Source organism: Lissotriton vulgaris, chromosome 2_1 (genome assembly GCF_964263255.1).
Source record: "Lissotriton vulgaris chromosome 2_1, aLisVul1.2, whole genome shotgun sequence".
Taxonomy (NCBI): Eukaryota; Metazoa; Chordata; class Amphibia; order Caudata; family Salamandridae; genus Lissotriton; species Lissotriton vulgaris.
In genome coordinates, this window is record NC_141687.1 from 222144999 (window position 1) to 222169925 (window position 24927).

The window sequence follows — 24927 nt, forward strand, 5'->3', positions numbered from 1 at the left end:
AGTAGCGGGTCAGTTGTCTGTCAGTCTTTTCGATGACGTTCACTGGGAATGGGAGCAGGGAGATGAGTCGGAAGTTCTTGGGGTCCGCCTTTGAGTAAGGCGTTGATCGCGGCGTGCTTCCAGCTTTCCGGGAAAGTTGCGGTCTTGAAGGGGATGTTGATGGCCTTGCGGAGATGAGGTACGATGGTGGAACTGGCTTTGTTGAAGATGTTGTGTGGGCATGGGTCTGACGGAGAGCCGGAGTGGATGGAGCTCATGATTTTGATGGTGTCGTCGTTTATGTTGGTCCCAGGCAAGCAGAGGGTCGGTGAGGATGGTGGTCGGGAGGTCGGAGGTCTTGGTGATTGTCGGGGTGTGTAAGCGGTCGTGGATGTCTGCGATCTTGCGATGGAAGTAGGTGGCGTGGTCATTGCACAGGTCTTGTGAAGGTGGGATGTTGTTGGTGTTGGAGCTGGGGTTGGCGAGCTCCTTAACGATGTTAAAGAGCTCTTTGCTGTTGTGTGCGTTGTTGTCTAGGCGGTCTTTGAAGGAGGCCCTTTTGGCAGATCTGATGAGGTGATGGTGTCTGCGGATGGCATTCTTGTGGGCTGCATAGCTGTTCTGTGTCTGCTCACGGTGCCATTTCTTCTCTAGTTGTCAGCAGGTTTGCTTGGATGCCTTGAGGTCTGTGGTGAACCAACTTGCTTTCTTGGTGTGTGTGCTGGAGGGTTTCTTGAGCGCGGCGAGGGTGTTGGCGCAGTCGTCGATCCACCGTCTAAGGTTGCGGTTGGCGGTGTCTGGGTCGGTGGGGTCGACGGGTGGGCTTCGGGTGAGAGCGGTGTTTAGCTGGTCTTCGGTGACTTAGCTCCAGCATCGGCGAGGGATCTGTTTGGTGCAGTGGTGCGTGGTGGGTTTCCGGAAGGTGAAATAGATGCACCAATGGTCGGTCAAGGTGAGTTCGGTGGTGTGGCTGAAGGAGACGTGGGAGCTTGCAGAGAAAATGGGGTGATGAGTGTGGCCGGCAGAGTGTGTGGGTGTTGTGACGAGCTGTCTGAGTCTGAGATTGGCGAGGTTGTCAATCAGGGTGGCGGAGTTGATGTGGTTGTTGTTCTCGAGGTGGAAGTTCAGGTCCCCGAGGAGGATGTAGTCTGTGGAGATGAGGGCGTGCTGACTAAGTAGACGATGGCATCGCTGAACTGTGGCCTGTGGTCCAGGGGGGTCTGTAGATGAGGGTTCCTCTGAGAATGGTGTTGGGATCCGTGTGGATCTGAAAGTGCAGTTGTTCGGCGGTGCTGAGGGTGTTGTCTGTGCTGGTCGTGACACTGAGGGTGTTCCTATGGACGATGGATATTCCTCCTCCTGTTCCGTTGGTGCGGTCCCTGCGGGTTATCTTGTAGCCGTCGGGGATCGCTATGGCGATGTTTGGTGCTGAGGAGGGGTTTAACCAGGTCTCGGTCAGGAAGGCGACTTCTGGGGAGGTGGAGTCAAGTAGGTTCCAGAGTTCGATGGAGTGTTTCCTGTCAGAGCGAATGTTGAGTAGAATGCATCTGAGGTGGTTGCGTCCTTTCTCAGTGGGCGCTTTTGTAGCATTGAGGCTGGTGAAGCTGCAGCTCTGCCAGGAGAAAGGAAGGGTCCCTGGGTTCACTTCGGGCGGCCAGGAAACAGGTGTGTGAACTTCCGGTGTGGAGTGTGTGGAGGGTGCTGGCATCGTAGCAGCGACTGGCGTTGTGGCGTTCGCTGAGGTCAGGGGTTCTGGTGCTGGTCGCGGTCCAGGCATGGATGGTCGCAGACAGGCTTGCCTTAGGCACGCCTTCGGCACAGCGGCCGCCATAAGAAAGGGAGGTGGGAGGGAGGAGCAGCTGGGAGGAGGGAGTCGATGAATGGGAGCGGGGGGCAAGGACGCAGCGGCGGGAAAACAGGGGGAGGAACGGCAAAGGATACAGAAGGCAAAAAGGGCACAGAAATAATACCAAAGGAATGAAAACGATTACAGTAAAACAAGTAAAACAAAATGCAGTACAGTAGCAGCAAAAGCAAATCTACGGCTTACCACTGGCCACCAGGGATGAGGCGCAGGCGGTAACCTGCAAGTGGAGGAGGGCCTCTAACGCGATTCAGCAGCGGCAGCTTGGGCTCAAGGCCACGGACACACAGGTGGTGCTGTGCGGCGTGGGGAGCGACCGGCCTGTAAAAGGCACTCTAAGCACTGGACTAATGTATATAAATTATGTTACTTCTGTTTGTTATATGTGCTTCATTCATAGTACAGGAGTCAGGCTTACCTGTGATCAGCTCTGTCAAACCATCTCAGCTGTACGTACACACACACACACACACACCCACACACACACACACACGTGTCTGAAACATATAGCATGGTCACTATGAACACAAATGGCATTTATTCTGAAACGTCCTATATATTTTATTTGAAATGTTTGATTTGAATCTTTCTAGGCAGCAAGAACTCCCACAAAGCAGAAAAGCATGGACATGTCCAACTTTTCTGTGGAATCGCCCATCAAGAGACACAGAATGCAACCTGAATCCTCTGGTGCATCTCCAATCAGACCCAATCTTTTGTCCAGCACTGCAAGGAACTGTTCTCCTTCACCTAATCGATCAAGAGAATGTAAGATGGACGGTAAAGATAAAAAGCTTGCATTGACAACTAAAGACACCCCCAAGAAGAACAAAATGAATGGGAGCACAGAGCGGGAAAGGCAAAGCTCGAGACTGCAGGATCAGCAGCAGGTCAGAAATCCTTGAAACATGCCATTTGCAAATAGTTTTCTTTGACTGAGATGTTTATACTTTCACGTCTGGTACCTTCTTATTAATATCAACTTTACATTCTACAAGCTATGTTTGCGATATAATTGGTGCAACAAACAATGCTACAGTTCTTTTACTAAGTCGTTTAAAGAAGACTTGCGTAAAAGTTAAATATCTGGCATTAGTCTGCATCTGCTCATTTTAGCACTTAGCTTTTGGAATGGACAACACAATACCAGTAGAGCGGACTTTCTTCTTAAGCTGTCCTAGCCTCATGCCCAGCTACAATCCGCATAGCCTCATGCCCAGCTACAATCCGCATCCAACTGTATGTGCCTATACACTGCAATCATATGGTAGGTATAGAGGAGAGCCCATGTAGCTCCATAACATTGTGAGTTGACGATCACTCTCCAAGGTCCTACAGTCATATGCTAGGTGTGGCTGTATATACACACACCCATCTATAGTGCGCCTGTAACTGTACAGCAAGGTACATACTACCACTCCTAGCCTCACATGCCCAGCTGCAGTCTCTATGTGCTCAGATTAAAGCCTCATAAGCCAGGTAAATTCATCCAGTGTGGGGGACCAGCTTACATGCTTGGCCACTCCTCCCTTGCAAATCTAGGTTTCTTGTATGTCTAGATTTAGCCATCATGTGCTCACCTACTCCTTTTTTGCTATGTACAGTTATATGCAGGGTAGAATCTTCCATGCACAGTTAATAGGATTTTATGCCAAGTGCAAATGTATACATCCAGTTAAAGCCATCATATGCTCAGATACAGCCTTACATGCCCTGGTGCAGCTAATATAACCAGGCACTAACTGTAAATGTTGAATTACTACAATTTCTTTTGTCCGGCTTTACGTACCATGTGCCCCTCTGAAGCTATTATGCTCCTTTTTATGCCAGGTATAGCCATCATTTGATATCCTTATCCTCACATACTTGGAAACAGCCATGGTAATAGCAAAGCACCACTCTTAAGCTAGGTACAACAATCCTTTATTGAGGTACAGCAATCGTATGCCTAGGCACTGTTGCTCATAGTCTTCCTCCGTAGGCACTGTACTGCTTTACTTGCCCAGCAGTCCTCATTCTGAGGGGACACGCACAAATGTTTTGGACGCAGTCTTATATGCACACTTTAGCCTTCATAAGGGCTAGCAAAGCTACACCTAATGTACCCAGGTACTGCCTCACATGCTAGTTTCCCTCCCTGCCCCATAAGCCCTCCTCATCCTTTCCAATCTTACATTCTACCCCTAAGCTAAATGCATCCCCTTACATTTCCACCAACTCATGTCATGTAGGGCTTTAGAATGAAGGTATGAGTGTTATGAAAAATCCCCAGTAAGTATGTGTGTCACTGAGTGAAAGAAAGAACATCTGCCTTGATTTCACCTCCTGCTATCTGCCACCCTAAACCGGTCTTGAAGCACCAGAAAGAAGGGTTGTTTCCTCTTAATCCGCAATAGACCACTAAACTGACAACCGGAGGTTGCTAAATGCCCAAGTAGCCTTAAGGGTCAAGAATGCTTCTTCTTATATGCAGAAAGTGACAGGCTACACCCATATTAAGACAACAGAGTTTTCATTCAGACTTATGTGTGCCATGCCTGTTTGAAGTGTAAATCAACATTTAAGTGCTTTTGTGTAACACTTAATCACTTCTGTCTGCACAGTCACAAATGAATTCAGTTGAACCCAGTCATTTTACTTTTACTCCATAGTCCAGCTCTTCTATTACCTTTTGAAATATGAGCCCAATACATTAAAGTGAATAATTCTAGCTGGACCAGACTTTATATGTTATTGTGTGCTCAGTAGAATTGACATGTTCGGAGCTATTTTCATTGCCTCAAGCAGTCTTTTCCTTTTGTATATCCGTGTGTTCCTCCCCTCGTAGTGCTCTTGATTGGTCCCCTCCTTCAGTGTCCCTCTCCCCGTCTTCCTCTCCCTCCATGCCGCCACCCCAACCTCTCGTTAGAACACCCACAGGACTTAATGAGAGGAGAGAAGTGTGGGAAGAAATGATTTGACAAGCTTTGAAGAAATAAGAAGGGCCAGCTGACCTAATCCAAGATTCCTGGAAATATTTAAGTCTCAGGCATACATAGCAACAAACAAAACCTTAGGTTTAAGGCTGGATTTCCAGCCCAGAAATACTGGTATTCAATCTTGAATAACATGCCAATTCTAGCAGCTACTTACTCAATAGATTCACTTTCTCTATCTTTTGTTGTGGATGCTCTACTTTAAATAACCAACAGCAATGTGTACTTTAGCACTAGAGAAGTTGGACACTTTCCATGAAACATTGTATAGCTTTAATCTAGCAAAGTTCATGTCCAGGACCATATCTCTGCTGTCTTTTAAGAAGCTTGTCATGTATCCACTGTGAAGAGTCACTTGCTCTGAGCCATCTCCCTGTGACTCCTTGGAAGCTGTGATTGATTGCATCCCATTCTTCTTCCCATCCAGAGGCACCGACCTGACCTGGACTTAACTGTCCCATCTTCACATTGAATCCTTACAGCATTTGTCTAATGTGACTGACTCTCCCCCAACGCCACTAGTCACCCAGAGACACTCACTTAATGAGTTTAGCTGTACTCCATGCCCAGCAACCACTAATTGACACATCTTGTGTAACACAATTTGTACCTAATTGCCAGGGGTTAATTGTCTCGAATCCTTATATACCAGCTTTTTGAAGGTACTGGGTAACGTGCCTAACAGGACGGTTATACTACTTTTCTTTATACTACCTTTGCCTACATGCTACTCACAGATGCTCCTGGCATGTGGAATTCCAATATGAACATGGCATTTAACAGACTCTGCCTGAGGCATGCTTTCATTTTTGGCGCTGTCAGGACACTCGTGGGGGTGTTGTTGCATTACCTACCTGATCTTTGCCTTTACTGCTGGTTCCTTTGGTCTCCCTCCCGCTGCAGCAGCACTCCATCCTTGCAGCCGCTGTGTGGAGGGAGAATCCATCCCCCAGGCTCCTTTGCAGCGGAAGCCGCCCCTGCCATTTACGCGTCCGGAGGCGCTTGAAAAGGGAGGACAGCCCCGGTGGAGCGGGCACTGTCGGGACACTCGTGGGGGTGTTGTTGCAATACCTACCTGCTCTTTGCCTTTACTGCTGGTTCCTTTGGTCTCCCTCCCGCCCCCGCAGCACCCCATCCTCGCGGCCTCTGTGTGGAGGGAGACTACATTCCCCAGGCTCCTTTGCTGCGGAAGCCGCCACCGCCATTTACGCGCCCGGAGGAGCTTGAAAAGGGAGGACCGCCACGGTGGAGCGGGCGCTGTCAGGACCCTTGTGGGGGTGTTGTTGCATTACCTACCTGCTCTTTGCCTTTACTGCTGGTTCCTTTGGTCTCCCTCCCGCCGCCACAGCACACCATCCTCGCGACCGCTGTGTGGAGGGAGACTACATCCCCCAGGCTCCTTTGCGGCGGAAGCCGCCACCGCCATTTACGCACCCGGAGGTGCTTGAAAAGGGAAGACAGCCCCCGCTTCGCAGGGCTGTGCCGCCCTAAGCCCGGGCAAAGGGCGGGGCCGCCTGTGGCCGTCCGGGGCTGGGCTGTGCCACCCCCCCCCCATGGCTGGATGTCAACATTTTAACTGTTTGTAGCTACAACCTTATGGTAATTAACTTGGCTTTGAAAAGTGTGCCAAAGTGACTTTTTACTTGGATATTTGCTTCCCGATGCATAGCAATTCATTGGTTGTGGCACTATTTGCACCTTATAATGTTAGCTATCTTTGTGATTTACTTTTGCATTTAGAAATATGGGTAAAAATATCCCTGTACAGCCCCTTCCAAATACCACTCATGAAAATAGCCACAGCTACCCCTCTTCCAAGTCTGACCGCCATAGATAAAATGCTGCAAAAGATTATTGGGGTAGTTGTTAGTCATAGAGGACACTGAGAGTCGTCTCACGCTCCCCATAGGTATGCCTCCACCCTTACCATCTGTAAATACATCTACAGTTCTGGCAAATTCTTTTGATTCAATGCCTATGGCTTTGTATGCTGGGCTTCCCGGGGCTGAGAATCATGAGATATTCTCCACACAGCAAAATTTGCCTCCTGAACTTTCCCCTTTGGCTAGTAGACTTTCATTAACACCTACTATGCTGGTGCCGGATACAAGTGCAGAGCCCCCTCTCTTAATTAATGATTCAGTAGAGCTTGAGGGTAATGATGCCACATTACCACTGATCCCGTACACTCGGACAGGGTAAATATTGAAAGTCCACCTGCAAGAACCAGAGGGCAAAAAGCCAAAAGCAAACAAAATCGCATCACTAAAGAGCAGCCTGTAAACAAATATAGGGGGAAAGGCAGCGTATACATCGAAAAACTGTACCAAATTCATTAGGTCGAAAGGGGGATAAGTGCGAGGGTCAGTCAAGTCTTGCTGATGACCAGCCTAGTGAGGGGAAGATTGAGGTTGGTGAAGAGGGTTTTTGGGGAAGAATGGAGACCCTGTTATCAACACTATTAGGGGCCATCTGTCAGAAAATCAACATTATCGAAACTAGGGTAGGTTCCATTGAGGAACATATAACGAAAACCACCCATCTGACTAAGACATCTTACGTTAAGACACTTGCGTCCCCACCCGTATCCACCTCAAATGGGGTTGTGCCCAAACCTGCACAACATAAAACTAAGGGGGCAAAGGACAAGTTTGAATCTATATGATCGGGGGGTACTGCTGTAAACAACCAAGTAGGTCAAATAGCCCTAAATAATCGATCAAACGTTATTGATAACACTAGCAGCCATAGTGACGGTGGAAGACTGGAAAAACAAGATAAATTACCAAAGGAGAATAGTGTAACTTTACCAGCAGGAAACTGGTAACCAGGGGAGATTACAACTGAACAGACAAAGGGTCCACGTATTCCAGAAAATCTTAAGGGCAACAACATACCACCAGTAATAAATTTACCACCAGAATGTGGAGCATATGTTACAGTCCTTTGTAATGTACCTAAATTGCGGGAAGGACAATTAGAAACACATGAAACCCTTAAAAATAAAACCCTTTACTGGTTAACAAAAACTTGTGGTTATCCAATATTAGGTGCAGAACAGATAATACTTACACAAAGAGTGGGATGGATAAGCCCCACACCTAAAATATTTGATGGGGACTGTGTAATAATTAATTTTAGGTCACCAAACTGGGCACACAAAACTCTACTTAGCGTTCCCCCACCCTCATGTTGGGATTTTAGCACAACTTTATTGCCACTGGCGTATTTTTATAGACACTTGTTGGCAAATAATGTAGTCTTTGATCATATGACCTACCATCCTAATAATAACCGGTTGCCCATACCATCGGTAGCTCGCCCAATGAGATTCCCCATTCCATTGCACAATAGATTTCAGTGTTTGACCCAAATGGAGGACAATGATTGACATAAAAGTCTAGTGGGGGTATCCCCCAGAGACTAGCTAGGGTGGATGGTAACTCATAGACTACCTAGAAGGGGAAGTGAAACCAGCAACACCCAATCCCTATACACAGACTCCAATATGGCGTGTAAGAGTATTGGAAATAGTGAGACTGGCAACCTAACCATCATAAAATCTACCGAGTTCTTAGTGAATGTGGACGAGCCCATAAACTCAATTGATATCCAAGGATTAGAAATTGCAACACAGGAAGGGTATACACTTACAACTTGGTATATTGCAGGTCTTGGTAAAAAATTAGATATGCCCTTTTGGCAGGATATTCTCACTTATGGTAGGGACATTATCTGTATACAAGAAACCTGGAGTATAGACCATGTTGTAGTGGAAGGTTACACATCCCATTGTTTAAGTGCTATACCCTCCCCAATAGGAAGAGCTACGGGTGGATTATTTTTGCTTATATCCAATAAACTGATTGGGTGTAAAATTATTAGTTATTGATCTATTGGCAATCATAGCCAAGTGTTGAGACTAGCGTTCCCAAAGGGTAAGGATTAAGTTTTAATAAATCATTACAACAATAATTTCAATAAGGATAGGGAAGCTCCATTAGAAAAGGAGATAAACAGGGTATTGAAATTTTCTAGCAAACTTGGTCATTTTGTGGGCTTGTGATTTTAATATTCGAGTTTGCCCAGCAACAGATACCAACTCGTGGATTTATGAAGGCCCATATTACTGTAAGTGGGACTGATGATGATTTGTTAAATTTTCAACATTGTGGATATGGCATGTCCCTAAATACACTAATGGCAAAGTTTGATCTCGAGTTGTTAGACTGTTCCATGAAAAAGGGTCATATTAAATGTTTGACTTTTACTGGGAGAAACGGGAACAGTAACCTAGACCATATTCTAATCTCGAAGAATAGTTTCTATGCTGACCTTTGGATATCAGAACAGGTGGTCCGCGACCACAATAGCATCTCTATAGTATTGCTAGAATGGGGCAACAGATTATCTAACACCGCTGACCGAATCTCAGATATCCTCCCTGTTAGGCCTAATGGGATGAGAATTAAGTGGGACGGTGTAGACCCACCAAAGATTCAAATGGAAGTGGTCAGTAAATGTAGAAAAGGTATTGACTATTGCCTTAGTGAAGAGGTCATCCCTGATATCCTATTAACTACATTTTCTGATATAAACAATGTAATCAAGAGTGTATTAACTAGAAACACTAAAGGGCAGAAACAGGCTGGAACGAGGTGGTTTGATTCTAAATGTACCCAGGCATTACATAAATTGAAATTGGCACTGGGTAACCAACTGCTTGTCCATGAGCTGCAAATTGATTATAAGCAAGCTGCGTTGGCACACACTAAAGAGTTATGATCAGACGCCTGGGATAAATTAAGCATGGCAGCCAACACCAATAACAGCAAACTCTTTTGGGAAACTGTAAATAGTCCTTTTCTAAAAGATAATTATATTCCTGAACTGACGTCCTATGTTAATTGTACTGAATAGATTGAACACTTTTCTAACATTTTTAATCCGGATAGGGTGCTTTTAACTTCTCTTTTAAATGATGATTTTACGTGGCCTACACTACCACTGTTAATTGGTGTCAGAGGTGCAGGAAGGGCTGGTAAATAGCAAAGGGGGCAAGGCACCGGGACCGGACGGCGTCCCAATTGATTTATGTAAGGATGTAATGGATTTATGGGCTCCGATTCTCACAAGAATTTTTAATACTGCCTCCTTGGGGAATTTTCCAACATCATGGGGCCAATCATTAATTGTTCCATTACATAAAAAGGGTTCGCGTTCCGAAGCATGCAATTCTCGTCCAATATCGCTGCTGGACTCCTCTATAAAGGTGATGAGTAGGGTGCTTTTAAAAACATTGGAAACATGGGCCTCAGATTTTAATGTACTAACCCCAGTCCAGTATGGTTTTTGGAAGGGCCTAGGGACCATTGAACAATGTGTAAATTTGGACCTACTCATTAATAAATATACAGTAGCGAATGAGGGAAATTTGTTTTTATGCTTCGCCGATTTGAGCAGTGCGTTTGATTTAGTGGACCACTCCCTTCTTTGGACAGTACTGCTCTAATCTGGGGCCCCAAAAGAGATTGTGTTCTTTTTAGCAAGGGTATACGAGAAATTATCCTGCAGTGTACGATATGGGCCAACTGGCGAGCGAACCCTGTTTTTTGCTGTGCAAAGAGGCATTAGGCAAAGGTGCATATTGGCCCCTCTTTTATTCTCCCTCTTTATTAATCAAATAGCTACGGTATTAAATAATATTCCGGCAGATGCACAAAAAATAGATGATACGGTCGTGTCGGTATTGTTATATGCCGATGACGCCAATCTAATTTCCTGTACCCCTTTAGGCCTTCAACGACTCATTGATGAATTTACTGATTTTATCAAGGGTAGGAAACTTTTAATGAACAAATCGAAAACCTATACCATGATATGCGGAAAGAAAAAGAAGTCACTGAGGTCTTTCTTTTTGGCTGGTTCCAAAATAGAAGCTGTTAAAACCTTCTGTTATTTAGGTATCACCTTTGAAGGAAATGGCAAATGGACTGGTGAGCAAAAAAATATTAGATATAAGATGATCAGGAACACTAATGGCATTTTTCGTTTTGCTACCAAACTAGGGGATTGTAGAATAAAGGATATAGTGACCATATACAATGCTAGATGTGTTTCTTCAGCTCTGTATGGAGCTGGATTATGGGGTCACTACTCTACAGTCCAACTTCAAAAAGATGAAAACAGTTTCCTCAAACGGTTGGTGTGCCCCGGCCTCCGCATCCACTGATTTAATTCATCAAGAAACTGGTCTTAATTATAGATCAGATTTGGCTGCTTTTTAGTCCCTCACTTTTGGCGTTCCATTTGGCACAAGAGCGAAACTGAGTTCACACAGTCCATAATTAGAGATTGACTTAAGCTAGAGTATTGTTCCCGCATCCCATGGTTGAGTTATATTATCGGTTGGTATAGTATATTATTTGAATTTAATATCTCCAAGGAATCTGAATATGTAATACCTTTTTTCTAGGAAAGAAATAAAAGACTTGTTCCTGTTTTACAAGAGGGAGGAGCGAATTAAATTACTTAGGACCCAAAAGACTTCTGTCTTTTATAGGCAACTCTAACTTAAAAGCGGGCTTCAGGCATACTTGGTAGAAGTGTCCAGACCTTCACATTTGTATAAATACGTTTAAGGTTGGGCATTGTCCACCATCTTGTATCCTTTCCCGTAACGGGGGAAGACTCCACTGTAAAATGCCCTTGCGATAATATTTCAAAACAGTTGTTGCCACTTTTTATTATTTTGTAAATGTTATGCATTTTTAAGAACATTTTATCTGAAGCCTATCCTTTTAAAATATAAAATTTGTTTAACAGTAGATGCTATGAAATTACTATGTTCTCTTGAGAGCCCAGATATTTGTTTTCATGCCTCCATTCTAGCACTAAGTTACCATGAAGGTCGGTTCGTGAAATAATTTCTTATAAATTGTTCAGAAATTGGAGCTTAACACATTTTGTGCTTATGATGATTATCCAGAAAATGAGTAATAATATTTTATTTCTGTATTTTTATTGTTCGGCTTATATGGTTGTGTAATACAAACCGAATAAAGCTTTTTGAACTGAACTGCTTTCATTTTTGAAGAACTGGTCTGGAATGATTGATACAAACCCAGCCCACCTGTTCTTCTCGAAGGAGCTCAACGGGGCCTCCTGATAGATCTTTCTCTACCTAGACCCTCCCAATTCAGAACCCAGAGTATGCCTTGCAGAGCAATCCAGTGAGCAATCTGTGTGTTCAAAAGGTGCTGTGGATCGTCCATGTGGATCAGCGATGCTGGCACACATGTTTTAACATTCCGGTTGTGTATTCAAACCAAATGTGGTACTGAGATTAAAGGCACTCACTTGGGATACATCATTCACTCCGCATTCAGTCTAGACCGAACACCTCTGTGATATGCAGCGACTGAGTTCTGCTACTCTCTTGATACACTTAAGAAATGGGACGAAGGTAGCTTCCCTGTGAATCCTAGTGGGTTATATTTCTTGCACCATAATCCTAGGCATTGAAGTCCCATTTCCCACTGATGCTGGTCAGCATGTGAGTTAATGAGGCATGCTATCAGTAAGTCCACAAGGTAAATCCCATCAATTATTGTGTTTCTCTGAGATCACTACAGTGGAAATACAGGACCAATCCAGCTAGTTTCTGGGACCAGTGCCTCTCTTACCCCTTGAGATTCAGAGAAAGTAAACATCCTTACCTATTTAATATGTGGCCATGCTTTGACACATTGTGACGTCCACTGACTGAATGACCTGTAGCCCCCCAGAGTCTGGGTTTCTTCAGCTATGCCCACGCTGCAGCAGTTTCTTGCAGGTTGCTGGGTCGCCATGGAACCAGGGATGCCCTGGGCATGTCTCCCACTTGTGGGTCCTGTCAACCTATTGCTCGTCTGTTTCTCATGCGTCCTCTTCTACTTGCAAGAATACCCTTCTAATAACCAGGGGTGCGTACCTCCCTCCTGCGGGTCCAAAGCAATTCTCCACCGCAGGGCACACACACACACACACACACACACACACACATGCACACACACATACACACACACACCCTCGACCTTTCCCCCCCAAAATGTATGCCCCTCTCCCTTACAACCATACACCATGACTTGCAAGGAGACTCCAAGCATTACTGTCCCAGTCTCACGCCAAGAATGACACCAGGCTCTGCACTTCTTGCTCTCAGTCACACCTGGCACTTTCGTCTGACAACCACTAGTGGACACGCGCTCACACTCTGTACACGTGCGCATACCATGATGGTGAAGCAAACTGGATAAATCCGTCTCAAAAGCTTACATATGTGAAGAAGCCCTTATACTGTCACATGTTCATTATATGGCTAAAGATATGGGCCCTCTTTAAATAAAAAAATGTTGGGAACTGAATAGACTTTTTTCCTGTTAGATAATCTCATATAAGGAGGGGTGGGCCATCTGGCTGTGTTGTGTTTAGTCCGTGGTATGTGGCTTAGCATTTGCCCATAATTAAATGGCTTGTGAAGCTGTTAAAAAGTATTTTGAAGTCAGTCCATTTTACAGCTCTTTGATGCTGATCACACATTAAATAAGCGGATTCTTTTCTGAAACAATTTTTCATAATGTCCACTGAATTTATAAAAGATGAACCAGCAGCCTGCTGAGAGGAGAGTAGCCGGAATACTCCAGCCTGGTGGGAGATTAGGGTACATGTAGACAAATGATGGTGTTGAACCCAGAACATGAATCTGGCTCAAGTGTGGCGGACAGGCCGCGTGAGGGAGCGGGCCAGCTTCAACGTTGTTGCAGATGGTATGGTCTGGTCTGGTCTGGTCGTCCCACGGGATAGAGAAGATGCAGAAAGCAAGAACACCATCTGCAGAAACCGCTGGTCAGGATGGCCAGGGTTGCTGCTCGGCACAAAATGGTGTGCTGGGGAGCCTATGAAGGAGGATTGGGCATGAGGGTGTGGGGTGGTTAGCCCAACCAGAGACGTTTTAAGGAATGGGCAAAGTGGGCTATGGCCCAGGGCCCCAGCCTTTCAGGGGCCCCCTGATAGAGCAGAGTTTTGCCCTGATCACCTTGAGTAATTTCAAACAGATGATTTCAAATACAGTTTTTCTTAAATGTGTTTTTAATTTGTGATTTGTGAGAATACGTTATAAACATTTTGCAGTCAAATGTTTTTCATACAACATCCAACAAAAATGTCTCTTTTAGCTCAAAACAGGACCTCATATATGAGAAATGGGAAGGGGGGGTCACAGAGATTCTTTGCACTAGTATTAGTGAGATGCTGCTGTGTTACAATATTGAAAACACACGTCACTATTCTACAATATTAGATGTAAACACATTTAGAATGTGCACCATTGTGTCTGAGCACTGTCAGCGACCTGACCAAAGAGGCCCTGAAATGGATCATAAATTCAAAGTTGTTCTGAAAAGGGGCCCCCAAAATACGATTGGCCCAGGGCCCCCAAAATCCTGAAGATGTCCCTGAGACCAACGAGAACAGAGTTCCTTTACTGCACCGTGGATAATCATGTCTTGTTCTGCTGCCAAAGTGGGGTAAAAATGTAATTCACATAGATATCATTGCTACCATTACATTTATAAAATGTCTGACACAATTATTAAACAGATCCATGCTGCTCGTTCTTTTGGGATAAACCTCTTTCTTATTTGATTTGTTCTTATTTATTCTTTTTTAAAGAAGTAAAACACACCTTATTGCTCTTTACGCTAAAGCCTTTCACTAAAATCACCTAACCTGGTCTATTTGGATTGCCAGTGCTTTGGTTAATTTATCTGTTTCACATTTAACTTTGAATGCTTGATTTGGCTCTTTCTAGGGTGCAAAAAGTCCTAGAAAACAGGGCAGCAGCGTCACCTCAGCCTTTGCAGAAGAATCGCCCAGCAAAAGGCTCCGCTTGCAGCCTGAATCAGCAGCAGTCTCTCCACATAGACCCAGCCGTCTGCCCAGTAGTCCAAGGAGTTGTGCTTCACCTGTCCAGCCAAGAGAATGCGAAACCAAGGGTGCCCAGTCAACCAAAAACACCCCTAAGAAAAGCAAAGGAACCAGCAGCCATGAGCAGAGACGGCAAGATCCACAGCAGGTGGGGATTTCCTTACGTGGATGCTGTTGCAAGGCATTGGCTTTATAGCTTTAAAGTTTTATGTAGTCGAATTTGCTGTCTAATAATTTAATATATTAGCACAGATTTCCACTCCGTGAAAAGTTTAAATTGTCTTTGATGTCTCGCAAATCTGTCTCCAAATCCAAAAGGATTTTAGTGCAGTTCTGTGTTTTTAATTTATTTTGTAACTGTGCATTATTGATAAATGCTTCAAGGAAGCAGAATCCAATAGTCCAAAGACCATGTTAGATAATAGTCCTTTTGATGGACGATGCTGCCACGTTAGCAAAAAACGAATATTCACTGCAAAGACTGATGCTTTTCTTGAAGTCGCCTGTTTACGGGGGTGAGCTAATTGAAATGTACTGATAGTAGATAAAAAGAGCGATCACGTGAGACTTTTTATTTTTTTATTACCATGATATCTCCTTTTAATGAGAGATCAGCTAATCTAGCACAAAATAGTCAAGGTTTTGAAAATATGCATTTTCATGCACAAATGGAGTAATAATGACGTGTTACTCAGTCATTTTGAATCTAGAAAGGCCAATCAACTTCCATAGCAACATCTGGAGCTCTGATTTGAAGATACAAGATAGGAAAATGTAATCGAAGTAACACATAAATGTGTAGAACTGTTGGGAATTCTGCTTAGTAACTGTCTAGTATGCAGTCTCCTAAAAGATTGCCTTAACAATCTAACTGGCTCAGATAATATTACTGGCCAGAGACCTATTACGCGTGTGATTTACTGCAATCTAAAGCCACATAAACAACACTATCTACACTTAACAGAAAAACATTATCTTTTTTACCGTAAGCACATACTGCTGCCTGTTGTTGTTGGAAACCTTCGATAATTAAGTATGCAGACATTGGAACTTGGACCACACTTGTTTTAAACAAAGTTTTAGTGAAAGAAATATGGATGCTTGATCTAATTAGAATCCTTCTACTTGCAGGGCTTCATCCCGAAAACGTATTTAGTTGGTGTGTATGCTAGCTAGATTTATGGACAGGTAGGCATCAGATCAGCGTTCATGGCATTGAGTTACTTTCTACCTTCCTAGTGATTCCAAAAAAGGCTTGTTCTTAACTCATGCTCTTTTAAATCTCACCTTATAATTAATTGTATGCGTTATGTTTCCTACAGTTCCTTTGTGTGTGATTCCCCTTTTTCCTTGCCAGTTTGTCCTCCTGTCTGCTCAATAGAATTCTCAAACTATTAATTTCCCAGGCCCATAGAACTTTGTGTGTGAGCTAGACCTCTTGGCCATGAAGCTTTGTTCCAGGATGCTTGCTTGTACTCGGTAACACCTTTTATAAACCACTTTAAACTATGGTCAAATCAGGGGATGGAGATTTAAGCATGGTATGATTAAATACATGCATGGTTTTCCTCCGGCGTAGAATGGTATGTTGCTAGACTATGAACATTGAGCAAAGTCTGTGGTAAATTGTGATGGTGTCTGATCTTTTACAGAAGGTCATTGATTTGGAGCCACTTCACTTTCTTCAGTGCCACAGTAAAGAGAACAGTAGTAAGGATTTTGCCACCCAGCTCTGGGCATGTGCTTTTGAACCTTCCTTGGACTGTTCCTCTGACAAAGGTAAGTGAAAGTGTTTATCAAATTGCTCTAGCATGCTTCTCGAGTCACTGGTGAGTCGTAAAGAAGAGTTTCCTCATTTCTATCTCTCAGGGTACAGTCTCTTTCTAATGGATGAAGGGGGAGCAACCTGGTACGGTCCCTAAATATTTGCCCAAAGAGCAGTGAGAAGGTATACAGTTAAAGAGTAGAAGGCATCATGAAAGGCTGGTGTCAGACAGGGTATGTTAACTAAGAAACATGGTAGAAAAAAAGCAAGACAGTCCTAATGTATATAAATAGTGAAATGAACCAATAACTAAACAAATACACTTGATTACTGTGCAAGTTATTTTTACAGATAGTCGCTCTGCAGCGCCATGAAGATGGGATAACCGATGTCATTCTGTATCTGGACTCAAGAGCACAAACAAGAAATATACATATAATTCAACTGGGAGGGTTTGGGGTTTTCCAGAAGTGACAAGGCGCGCACCTGAGTAACCGCAGAGTGTATACTATTACAGAGTACAGCAGTCCAGGCAAAAAGGGCGGGCGGCAATCCCTCGTAACCGCTCAAGGTTGGACCTGAGAGATCCACACAAATTGCACAGTAACAACAAAGCCCCTGCCCTGGAGAAAAACAGTAATGTCTGGGTGATTTACAGTTTCAATGAGAAAGGTAAACTGTGCACATCAAGACTTAAGTAAATCGACCATTTAGTGCAATGAGAGAGTTCAAAAGATGTAAAGTTCTTGGTGTATAACACCGGTTTAATGTTCCTCTGTACTGGCCAACACGTGTTTCATTGCAGGGAACAGACTGCGAATCTTCAGGGCTGGGTATAGATACAAAAAATGCATTTGTAAGGGTGTTCTACATTAAATAAATTAAGGTGGTATGTGTGACCAAGGTGAAAAATGGCATGCCATGGAGTGACACTGTGTCAATTGTGACTTGAAAAAGTATTACACAGGTGACCTTAGTGAGAGTGAAATGTGATATTGATGCTGTCATGTATCAACAGATTGTGAAAATGTGACCATATTCTGAGAGTCTACAGCATTTATTACGAGAACACTGACCAGTGCGAGAAAACGTGAGAGTGGCGGAGTGAATCATGAGTGTGTGTGTATTTATTTATATCGGGTACAAAACCCCCATGTGACTATAGTGACTGTCTGAAAGTACATATCAACTATACTGTTAGACATGTTTCATTTAATGGAATATACCTAGGCATAGGTTTCTTAACACATAATTCATTAGAGATAGTCATAGTATCACAGTCACTTGTAGATAACATTAAATGTCCAAATAAAGCATTGTTTACTTGACTGGGTTGAACTTGTTATATCGTTTAAACAAAGCTCGTATGAGTTTCTTGGATAAAGAACAAAACCCAGCGGGTTTTCAGTGCTCATGTCTAGGGGGAGTGTCAACAGTTGGGTGGAGCGACATTAATTTTGCACGCCACTGGTCAGTGAGAGTGCTAGAAGATCCGTAGAAAAGGGAGGGGCATAATGGCAAAGGAGGATATCTGGAAAGTAGGTGCAAGGAAGTAAAAATGTGTTTACCTAAAAGAACACCAACTGTAGTCAACCTAGTTCAAGTTTAACCACATGGTACGCGGTGTGACGGTAAACTGATAAGTGATTGGAAGATTGGGGCAACAATGATCATTGCAGGCCGTGCCATGGGAGAGGACAAGTTATAGATGGTTTTCAAAAAAACCCGTTACAGCACTGAAAAACTCACCCTCATAAATTATGGACCGGAAATGGTGGTGTGGCCACCCGGATGGGTGAGATATGTAGAAAATAAACGTTGCTCGCGTAGTTGGTAGTCTCTAAAAACATACATAATGCGTATTTTATAATAGTATATACATAAATGGTTGTGTACCAAAACAAAAATAAACTAAAAAAAAAAACTAAAAAAAGGGCGGTGGACACCCACTCGTTTAGTCGTCCTACCTCATTAGTTTTCAATGGAGGTTGTAACCGGGAGGAGAAGATTTAGCGTAGTTGCGCTCAAAATCATAGACAGGCGGATACACCTGTATAAAAAGTAGAGGAACAGGAATGTAAAGGATATATGACCCTTTGTATTAAGGCACTTCTTGTATATATTAAAAGTGTTGGGCCAAAACGCGAGCGTTGTTTACCTGACTAGCCGTATTCCCCCTCCTGTAGTTCCCGGCGCCGTGTTTCAAAGACGGTCACCTGACAGGAAGTCGGGACACATTTTATAACCTAGTTCCGCTTGTGTTCAAGAAAAACTAGACCGGCGGTATAGATTGCTACTCGTGCAAAGCATGTCTATATCTAGAAGAAATACTATGTTTATAACGTAGTGTGGAGTTGAAAAGGGATAGAAGGGGTTTTTTTTTTTAAAAAGATATGTTGCTCCAAATAGTTGGTGTTCGAAAAGGGGACACATCATTAAAACTTCCAGAAACCAAAAGGGGGGAGCAGGAATTGATTAATTAGTTATCGGTCTCGTGGATGATTGTCCCTAAAGGTTATGTAGTGTTTTGGTCAGAAGACAAAGTGCTAGTGATATATATGGATGTCAGCTTTAGCTACAAAATATTGCATGGATAAAAAAAACATACGTAGAGAATACAGACGTCAACATGTGTGTGGTATATATAATTTTGTTGGATTAACATACTCTCCAATAATCATGTGACATTCATCAAATACAGGTGTACAGCCTATTGGTGTTGGCGCACATTTAGGAATCTATTAGTTCTCATATTGCAATGTGATAATGGGAGAACAAGTGTACATAAAGTCTCAGTTCAGTTCCCCAGGAAGTATTGCATCTCAGGGTCGTAGTTCAATCCGAATTCTATACTGCGTAGACGCATAATCCATGTTGCTTCTTTGCGTCTGAGAGCTAATTCACGGTTACCCCCTCTCACATGGACGGGCACCGTTTCAATACCATAGAAACATATACGGAAATCTTCAATGGCAGGTTGGCATTTGGCTATATGTAGGGCAACAGGATATTTTGGGTCTTGTTTTTGGATGGCCCTCATGTGTTCCGAGATTCTGTCTTTCAAACTCCTGATCGTACTGCCCACGTATTGTTTCCCACATTGGCATTCTATTATGTATATTACATATTTGGTGGTGCAGTTGATGTTTACTCTGTCATACGTGTCTCTGTTTGGTCCATTAAATCTCGTGGTTTTGTGTTTGGCCCATTTACACATTGCACAGAAGCCACATTTGAAAAACCCCTTGCTGTGTTGTGTCAGCCAGTCAGGGGTCATATCTGTTCGTGGAACAGTGGGGCTGAGTCTATTCCTCAAAGTTCTTCCTCTGCGGAAGGTTATTTGAGGAGATGAGGGAATTATATCTTTCAGTATCAAATCATTTTTTAGCAGACTCCAATGTTTAGTCATACTGTTACGGATTGATTTGGGTAGACTATTAAATTCGGTGATCATTCTCACTGTAGAGTCTTTCGCCTTATTAGAGTTGTTCATTTTCAGTGTCTCTGGTCTTGTGATTTTGGTCAGTCTCTTTTTGGCTGAGGATAGGATGACTTGAGGATACCCACGTCTTTCGAATCTTAGTTCCATGTCCTGTAGGGTGTTGACCAGATCACTATCTTTGCTGCAGTTTCTTCTAGCTCTAAGCAATTCCCCAAATGGTATGGATCTAATCTGGTGCGATGGATGGAAACTGTCTGCTCGAAGAATAGCGTTGCAGGACGTAGGTTTCCTGTACAGTCTACTATGTAGTTCATTTTCAAGGACATAGAATTCTAGGTCTAAAAACTCCATTTTGGTTTTGCTGGACTTCATGGTAAAGTTCAGTTCCCAGTTGTTGTGGTTAAGGTGTTCAAAGAAGCTTAGGAGTAATTCATCTGAACCCGTCCAGAGTAAAATGCAGTCGTCGATGTAACGTCCCCAAAACAGTATGGAGTCGGTATATGAAATGCCTTGGGTGCCCCAAATGTGGTCAGCTTCGAATGCACCCATTCCTGTTCCTCTACTTTTTATACAGGTGTATCCGCCTGTCTATGATTTTGAGCGCAACTACGCTAAATCTTCTCCTCCCGGTTACAACCTCCATTGAAAACTAATGAGGTAGGACGACTAAACGAGTGGGTGTCCACCGCCCTTTTTTTTTTTTTTAGTTTATTTTTGTTTTGGTACACAACCATTTATGTATATACTATTATAAAATACGCATTATGTATGTTTTTAGAGACTACCAACTACGCGAGCAACGTTTTTTTTTCCACATATCTCACCCATCCGGGTGGCCACACCACCATTTCCGGTCCATAATTTATGAGGGTGAGTTTTTCAGTGCTGTAACGGGTTTTTTTGAAAACCATCTATAACTTGTCCTCTCCCATGGCACGGCCTGCAATGATCATTGTTGCCCCAATCTTCCAATCACTTATCAGTTTACCGTCACACCGCGTACCATGTGGTTAAACTTGAACTAGGTTGACTACAGTTGGTGTTCTTTTAGGTAAACAAATTTTTACTTCCTTGCACCTACTTTCCAGATACCCTCCTTTGTCATTATGCCCCTCCCTTTTCTACGGATCTTCTAGCACTCTCACTGACCAGTGGCGTGCAAAATTAATGTCGCTCCACCCAACTGTTGACACTCCCCCTAGACATGAGCACTGAAAACCCGCTGGGTTTTGTTCTTTATCCAAGAAACTCATACGAGCTTTGTTTAAACGATATAACAAGTTCAACCCAGTCAAGTAAACAATGCTTTATTTGGACATTTAATGTTATCTACAAGTGACTGTAATACTATGACTATCTCTAATGAATTATGTGTTAAGAAACCTATGCCTAGGTATATTCCATTAAATGAAACATGTCTAACAGTATAGTTGATATGTACTTTCAGACAGTCACTATAGTCACATGGGGGTTTTGTACCCGATATAAATAAATACACACACACTCATGATTCACTCCGCCACCCTCACGTTTTCTCGCACTGGTCAGTGTTCTCGTAATAAATGCTGTAGACTCTCAGAATATGGTCACATTTTCACAATCTGTTGATACATGACAGCATCAATATCACATTTCACTCTCACTAAGGTCACCTGTGTAATACTTTTTCAAGTCACAATTGACAGAGTGTCACTCCATGGCATGCCATTTTTCACCTTGGTCACACATACCACCTTAATTTATTTAATGTAGAACACCCTTACAAATGCATTTTTTGTATCTATACCCAGCCCTGAAGATTCGCAGTCTGTTCCCTGCGATGAAACACGTGTTGGCCAGTACAGAGGAACATTAAACCGGTGTTATACACCAAGAACTTTACATCTTTTGAACTCTCTCATTGCACCAAATGGTCGATTTACTTAAGTCTTGATGTGCACAGTTTACCTTTCTCATTGAAACTGTAAATCACCCAGACATTACTGTTTTTCTCCAGTGCAGGGGCTTTGTTGTTACTAAGAAATATACATATAATTGGAAAACACTCCCCTTTGTGCCAGTTGGAAACAAAGTGTAGTGTCCTTTGCAGAAAGCTGCACCTGACTTTAATACCAAGGCATTGATAACTATATATAACCAGAGCAGGGATGAGGCAGGCATAGCTTTCTGGAATCCAAGAGCAGGTCCCTATACAGAACAAATAGTTAAAGGCAGATGAGGACAAAATAGCACATTTAGTGTATGTGCTGCTTTACCTATGCAAATTATTTGTGCTCTGTGCATCTCTGTGGAAATAGGCCACTGCCCCTTTTCATTGACCTTTGTCCCTCTTATGAATTGTTGCATGTTTGGAGGCACTGTCTTCAACAGGACTTTTCCACCTCACCACTGCACATTAGCCACTTTCACTAAGAAAATTCATACAAAAATGTTACCAGTTGTTGGTTTTACAGGTGGGGAGACTTTTCTTAGCCAGAATATGTATTTCATAGTGCATTCTATAAAGAGCACAATTTGAATTCGAGGCCAGAGGATAAAAATATAACACATTCTACGATGCACCCACCAGGATTTTACCCAAAGGCCTTCATACTCATTCACTGTAGTACTAATTATCCACCTGGAGTACCCACTTTTGTCCGAGTCTGATATCCTGGTTTATTTACACATGGGTGTAAATTATTTAAACTGGTGTCCTTTTTTGACATTTCAGACACACAATTATTTTTGTTCATTTATCACACACTTTTATTCTCAATGTTTTTATTGATCATTTTCCATGTTATCATTTTCATACGTCATAGACTTCCAAACTGACTGGGCAGTTACAAATTTACTAGTAGTTCTCCTTCCTGTAACATTGGTGACTTGAGATAACCAAGCCTTACTATCTTGATTTTATGTAAAAAGGTGCAAGATCCTCCAGAACTGTGGCTACCTGCGGAGGCGAATCGGTGTGCGTCATTGACTGTGAAACTGGGCACGTGCTGAAGAAGTACAAAGTCTCTGGAGAGGTGGGTCTAGAATGTCCCCTTCCTAGCGGCAATATTAACCTGTAGTGTATACAGTGTTTTAATGCAAAGGGCCTTTAATAAAAACGTTTTATATTTATGTTCTTTTCTGACCCTTTAATGGAAATGCCATATCATGGGTTAATTTGTCTTTTTTTTTTCTAATTGGCCATTTTGAACCATATTTTCAGAGCTTTTCATTCTCAAGCGGTCACCACTAACCTCTGTGTTACTTTGGCAGCTCTTGTTGTGATGTCACTGTGCATCCATTTTGAAAACATTAGAAGCTGCCCTAGTTGCAGTGACTTTTGTATATTTCGCGCAATGACCAACCCAATAAGCCCACAGGGGCATTGGTATACATATTACTCTTTAAAAAGAATGCCATTGTTACAGCACATTCAATGATGACCAATTCCAACTTGGACTTGAATGTATCGCTCAATGAGAGTATAAATGCTTTAGTTTTAATCGCTACAACCAGGCCTCTTTCTCAAGAACTTGATTCTATGTACTTTTGTGTAACTTATTTTGTTGGTTTGCAACATATTAGCCTCGATTGTGACAGCAATGCAGATGACGCAGTGTGTGAACAAGTAACTTGTATACATGTAAAAACACAGCTCTCCTCGACAATCCCTGGTTCCAATTCTAATATGCGTGGCCAAAACCGTCAGATTTTACCTCAGATTTAACCTGAGCCATCTAAGAAAACTGAAACCTTTCCTCGACGCCCGACTTCAAAATGGCATTCCAGGCAATAGTCCTCTCCAGACTCGAATATGGATACTCTACGCTCTCGAGCCTCCCCAAGATCTCCCTGGTCCCCTTAAAAGCCTTCCTTAATGCTGCCGCCAGACTCCTAACAGGCTCAAAGAAATTAGACCACATTTCACCACACCTGAAAGCTCTGAACTGGCTTCCTCTCGAGGCCAGAATCCAACTTAAACTGGCTTGTATCACCCACAAGGCTCTATACACTAAATCCCCTGCATTTCTCGCCCAGAAACTCGTGGTATCTAGAGGAGCCAGGTACTCCCGGTTCGCCAGAGACCTCATATTCCAGCCTCCGCGCTTGCAAAAGGAAAAAAAAACGACAATCTGGCTTTCTCAGGGGCTGCGCCAAGAATATGGAACTCACTCCCGCCCGTCCGCCATCAGAAGAATTCCGTCTCTGGCACACTTTAAAAGGGAGGCTAAATCCTTCCTAATGGGCAAATTACTTTCCTAAGTCCAGCACTGCATTCATCTCATCTCATCGACTTGAAAAATGGGCCCTTTTTTGTTTTAAAGACCCACAATGCCCTTCATCATCCCATCCTCCTGCCCCAACCCAACTTCCCACAAAGCCATGAAATTCCAGTTAGGGAGTGTTGAAAAGTAAGAAGGGCTGTGCTCATTACATTTCCCTGGCCTTATTGAGACGAGGGACTGCATTATCATTCCCACTTCCCAGGGTAGACCAGGAGCCAGGCACTGGATGTTCGAGGCATGTGGGCTGCTGAATTCATATCTGTGCATAGTCCGCCACCTAGTGTTGGGTCCGGATGATTGCACATTGTTGTCCTGGAAGAGTCTTCGAAGTATCACGAGATAGGTGGCTCCTCCCCTGGACTACAGTGCGCATGGGCATCGCCTCCATCCCCAGATTGTTTTTTTCCGCCATAGGGTTCGGATGTGTTTTCGGTTCCCTCCTTCGGAACCGATAGTTGTTCGATTATACTTGAGACCAAAAGGTCTTTAGGCTGGGCGTCGGTATAGTTGCGTTCGGGTTCTCTTACTGACTCTCAGCTCCAATCTCCTACTGCCCTTCCACGTGCTTCGACGCGGACGGGCCTACACTACCGCATTTGCTATGGAGCGGACTCCATTCAAGAAGTGTCCGCTATGTCACTCGAAATATTCGCACCTCGACGTGCACCCCG

At 43.4% G+C, this 24927-nt stretch overlaps 1 protein-coding gene across 1 annotated transcript in view; it reads left to right on the forward strand.

Annotated features, from left to right (window-relative positions):
* LRWD1 (leucine rich repeats and WD repeat domain containing 1) overlaps positions 1 to 24927 on the forward strand; it is a 245713-nt gene that overhangs the window by 152774 nt on the left and 68012 nt on the right. Inside the window, exons 7-10 of the mRNA XM_086954793.1 lie at positions 2437 to 2733; positions 14669 to 14932; positions 16437 to 16563; positions 22902 to 23005. Coding sequence (XP_086810919.1) covers positions 2437 to 2733; positions 14669 to 14932; positions 16437 to 16563; positions 22902 to 23005 — 792 coding nt within the window. The remainder of the gene's footprint in view (positions 1 to 2436; positions 2734 to 14668; positions 14933 to 16436; positions 16564 to 22901; positions 23006 to 24927) is intronic.